At 56.3% G+C, this 5,017-nt stretch overlaps 1 protein-coding gene across 1 annotated transcript in view; it reads left to right on the forward strand.

Moving 5' to 3' along the window:
- The first annotated feature begins 1,643 nt into the window (after positions 1–1,643).
- Positions 1,644–5,017, forward strand: part of LOC101640381 (CMRF35-like molecule 8) — a 15,616-nt gene continuing 12,242 nt past the window's right edge. Inside the window, exons 1-2 of the mRNA XM_045299489.1 lie at positions 1,644–1,653; positions 2,037–2,117. Of these exons, the coding sequence (XP_045155424.1) occupies positions 1,644–1,653; positions 2,037–2,117 (91 nt within the window). The remainder of the gene's footprint in view (positions 1,654–2,036; positions 2,118–5,017) is intronic.

The following is a 5,017-nucleotide window of genomic DNA, read 5'->3' on the forward strand; positions in this document are numbered from 1 at the left end:
TCGCACCTGGACAGCACCCACTGGGCACCGGGCATCCTCAGCCCTGGCCTCAGCCTTTCAACTCCTGTGAGGAAGAGACAGAGGGGATGAGGGTGACCAGATTGCCACATGCCTCTGGGGACAGGGTGGCCCTGAGAAACTGCCTGGGAAAGGGAAGTTCTTCTGAGAGGCGCCACAACCACTCCCCCCCCCCCCCATCTTGCCTGGGGACTCTGCGGTCAGCAGGGACTCAACGCTCCTGCCCATCTGTCCAGAAAGACTCACCTCCTCCCACGTGGTCCTGCTGGGAGCCAGACCAAGGGTTTGGAGCTTCAAGATTGTGGGTCTCCACTCCCTGCATGAAAAACGGGGTTTAGCCCCGAGACTCCTGGGGTCGGCTCCCCTCTGTGTGACGTGTAGTGACGCCAGCAGGAAGGACTGGGGAACGTGCCCCCTCCCTCGTGCTCGCAATGCCACCTGCCGCCTTCCCTCGGTCCATTGACCCTTTGGACAGTTTCATTGGCACTGAACCCACACGTCACACAATTCAATATTCCAGTCGTTTCGAGAAGAGTTGTATAATCATCGCCTCAATCAGGTTTAGCACGTTTCCCCTCCCCATGGTTAGATCGCTTTTAAAACGAGTTGTACTATCACCATCGGATCTAGTGCTCCTTCCCCGCTCCCACATGCATTGTTTGTTTCCTCACCCCCGTCTCCTTCCCCATCTCCCCCTCTCCTGCCCCCATAAACCCTCGCAGCAGCTCTTATCTCTGCACGTCTACTCCTTTGTGGGTTCTTTAGTGTCTGTGGACTTATTGGGGTGATTGAGAGATGAGGTTGGGATCAATTCCCCTGAGCCTTTCCCCCTCCCTGAACTGCCCTCCAAAGGCTCAGAGGGTTTTCTAGGATCCTAAAGAGATTTCCCAGGAGCCCTGGTGGCGTCCTGGCGATGCGTTGGGCTGCCAAGGGCAAGGCCAACAGTTCAAGGCCAACAGCTGCTCCACGGGAGAGAGACTGAGGCTGTCTCCTCCCACAAAGAGCTCCAGTCTCAGCCACTCACAGGGTAGCCTTACTCTGTCCTGTGGCTGTGAGTCAGGCTGGAGTGGGTGGCAGTGAGCTTTAAAGAGATTCCCACCCCATCAAGGATGATTTGGACAGCATTGTTCTCCGTATTGACATCTATTGTCCCCTCGCCTCTCATGAACAGTAAAGAGGGAGCCCCTTGGGGACAACAAATGGCCCAAGGGGCTGCCAGTGGCTTGGGGGAACAGCTGCACACTTCAAGGTTGGGGGTTCAAACCAGCGCAGTATCTCTGTAGAAGTCCTGGCCCACTCAGGACACCAGGAATGAGTGGGTGCATTTACCGTGAGATTTCCATGCGTGTGTGAAACAAGGCGGTGCAGCAAGTGTGTGGAGTCCCTGCTTTGTGCCCAGCGGGGGCCCCACAAGCAGGGAAGGAGAGCCCCACCCGAGGACGTGCGATCCAGACGAGCAGCCATCCTGGAACTCTGGGGCCTGAGGTCCAATGTGGGGGTTCGGACCTGGAGCTGGGAGGCTATGGGGCTGGAGAAGCTGCCCAGGACACCGTCTCAGGATGGACACCCCGAGGCTCAGAGGGAACCTCTTGTCCTTGCTTGCTCCTCCGGCAGGGCTGTTCGTCATGACCACAAGTAAGTGAAGGAGGAGTTACGGGTCATGACCAGCAGGGAAGTAACCCTCCTCTCTGTCCCCGGGGATGTGTGAGGGGGTGAACAGACAGGCCTGTGAGGATGGCCATGATGGGGGAGTTGGGGTGTGTGTCTTGACTGGAAAAAGCTATGGAGTCTGTAGTCAACGGAGGCTACATGGGTGAATACCCGGTTCCAAGTGGCACCTGTACAACCACTCTGCCCCCTCAGCGTCCTCTCTGTCTGAGCGGCTCTGGGAGAACAGCCCAGAAGGCGGAAGCGGCGTGCGCACAGAGGAAAGCAGAAGTGTGTTTCCTGGAGGTCTGGCCCTCCCCTCGTGAGCAGGGATGAGGCTCGGCGTCCAGCTGGGACCCGGGCTGTTTCAGGTGGCCCCTTCTGTGGAGGAATGACCCAGCGGGCCTGGGCCCTGTGGCTGCCTCCAGCCCTGCTGCTTCTCTGGCTCCCAGGTGAGGGGAATTTCCGGACCGAAGCTCTTCCCTGGTTGGACAGCGAGGCAGGTGTGTGATGGGAAGGGAGGTGGAGAGGGATCACGGGAGGCACTCTGCATGAGGACGCTGACAGCATCTGTCCATCCCCGCAGAACGACCCCCTGGGAGGAGGCAGCAGGGCGGGCCTCTCCTTCTGCACACAGGACTTGGATGGAGCGCCTGAGCATGAGGCCCAGTGGGGAGGCAGGGAGGTGGGAGTCTGAGCGGGCTCTCCGAGGAATCTTTACACAGAGGGGGAAGGTGACAGGCAGGTGGCCCACTGAGTGGGTGGGAGAGTGGCCTCAGCTGGGGGTGCCTGAGGGGCCTGAGTGGGGGGAGGACCCTCTTTATGGGCCTCCTTTTGGTGAGTGTGCAGGAAGCCTGGGTCTGGGGATGGCGGGCCGGGGACTCAGGGACACAGAGGGGCATCTGGGTGCAGCGCAGGGCTGTCTGGAGCCGGAACAGGGAGGAGGCTGGCCCAGGTGTGGTGGTGACAACCCCCATGTGGGCCTGGGCCAGGGATCCTTGTCTCTCAAGGGAGGGATAGGGACAGACGGAGAGGGAAGGGGTGGGAAGGGAGGGGAGAGAAGCGAGACTGTGGGCAGAGAAGGGGAACCTTTCTCTGGTGAGAACTCACGGGGTGTCGTCCTTCTCAGGGATCCGGCTTCCGGGCCCCCAGAGACCAAGCTGTGCTCACAGGCCCCGTGAAGGTCTTCCTGGGTTCATTCCCGTTTGGGTTGTTAGGGAATTCAGCCTATTCCAACCCCCAAGGGGCCCAGGTCCCACAGCAGGGCACACTGCCCCGCCCTGGGCCACTCCCAGGGGCTGCTATGCTAGCGCCCCTTGATGCCGCCACTGTCTACCCATCTCCTGTGGGTCCTCTTCTTTGTCACTGACTCAGGACTTTTCCAGGCATGGTGTCTTCCTCGGCGACTGGCTCCTTCTGAGCACAAGTCCAAGGTGCGCGAGATGGGCTCCCCATCCTGCCTGCCTAGGAGCATTCTTCTCGTCCGTTTCCTATGTTTGGGACAAACTTATGTGTTTCTAAAGACTCCACGTCCAATTTCAGTTTCACTTTTCCTCCTTCCTTTTTAGCCACTGAAACCCTTTAGGTCTGAGAGGCGAGCAATCTGGAGGTATAGCTATGTATATTAAGAGCATGCTGCATGTAGGTACACAGTCCACCTCAATAAAGAGATCGAAAACAACATCCCGTTAAACCGTCCCTCAATGTGGTTCTCCCCCCACCATCGGTCTCTTCTCAATATGCTATCCCTCCCCGCTCCCTGCTCCTGCCCCTAGCCCTGGCCTCCTTGTATCATCAAAGTGTCCTCTCTTGGTGTAAAATCCATGTATCTTTTCCTTTGTTTCATCTGTTTGCCCCCCCCCCCCACTAATGGAGTTATTACATATTTATCTTTGTAAGAGTGACTACGTTTGCTAAGCATACTGTTCTCTAGTTCAGGCCGCGTCGTGCGGCGTTGAAGAGAGTCTCGCTGGCTCCAGTGGCTGCATACTATTCCACTGCAGGAATGTTCCAGGGGTGTGTGTCCACTCTTCCATCATCAGGGTTTGGGGTGATCCGCACGGCTTTGGTGTTATGGAAGTGGCTGTCCCACTCATCGTGGTGCGCATGTCCGTGCACGTGGTCTTCCGAAGGCGCCTCTGGCTGGACTTCCTTCCGGACAGATGGGCTTCTTCTTCCTGCTGCTTCCGTCTTCCTCGGCAGCAACACCACCAGCGCGTCCTGCTTCTCTGATCGTCCTTGTTCGTTGTGTAGATTTCACACGTGTGGGAGGCAATGGACGATACCGCAGCTTGGGCAGGGGCACCCGAGTTCTCAACGCGATGTCTTTGCTCTTTAATGCTGTCTAGAGGTCTGGGGCAGTGGGTTTGCCAATGCAAGGCATCCAGGAATAAGCGTAGGGGGGACAACAAAAGCTTTCTTGAAAGTGAAGTCTTCCATGGGTAGCAGGGGCACAAGGCACTCACTCACACAAGGGGAGAGTACTGTTTAGATCTCCACAGGGAAAGAGGGACCAGACTTCAACCCGGTGCTCCAAGACATGAATGCAATATACCGGCATGAACCAGGGAACCAATAGAGAGGTCTGAGGGGCTGCCCCCAATCCCAGCTAGGTAGACAGCTCCCCCTCCCCCAAGAAGAACTTACTTGAGAGGACATCACTGAAGCTACAGCTCAGGGAGAGGGACGTGTCTGATCAGAGCACACGACAGCAAATGAAGGGGGAGGAAGAGAGAGTGGAGCACATCCTGGCCCACCAAGCCTGGAGGATGATGTCCCTGCTCAGAGCAGCCAATGCACAGGGAGGACTATATGGCTGGCCCCACTACGAGACACAACATCCCTCAATGACCCATAGCCCTACAAGGGACAACACTGGAGACACAATGTGGGAATTGCACCCAATCGGATCCCACCATACCGAAGCAAAACACTAAGGGCGTGCAACAGAATAGCAAGGGGAGCAGAGCAAGGAAGTCCCAAGGGAATACCAAAAATAGACTTTGGGGCCAGGGCATGGCACCCCATCAAACTCAAACAGAAAACACTCCTAAAGGTCAACAAACAGACCTTGAACTATTTACAGGCTTTTCTTTCTTTCTTTTTGTCATTGGTTTGTTGTTGTTGTTTTGTTTTCTTTTGTTGCTTTGTTTTGCCCTGCCATGTTTCTTGTGCATATTATTATCTCTGCAGGTCTATCTAGATAAGATAGGTGGGATAAACAAGCTGGAGGAGAAAACAATGGACCGATCAGAGGTTCCAGGGGTACATGGGAGAGGGAAAGGCAGGGGAAAGGAAGTGGTGTTAACAACCCCAGGGACAAGGGAACAACAAGTGATCCAAAATCGATGGC

Source organism: Echinops telfairi, unplaced genomic scaffold (genome assembly GCF_000313985.2).
Source record: "Echinops telfairi isolate 266 unplaced genomic scaffold, ASM31398v2 ScPeMD7_7458;HRSCAF=8496, whole genome shotgun sequence".
Lineage (NCBI taxonomy): Eukaryota > Metazoa > Chordata > Mammalia > Afrosoricida > Tenrecidae > Echinops > Echinops telfairi.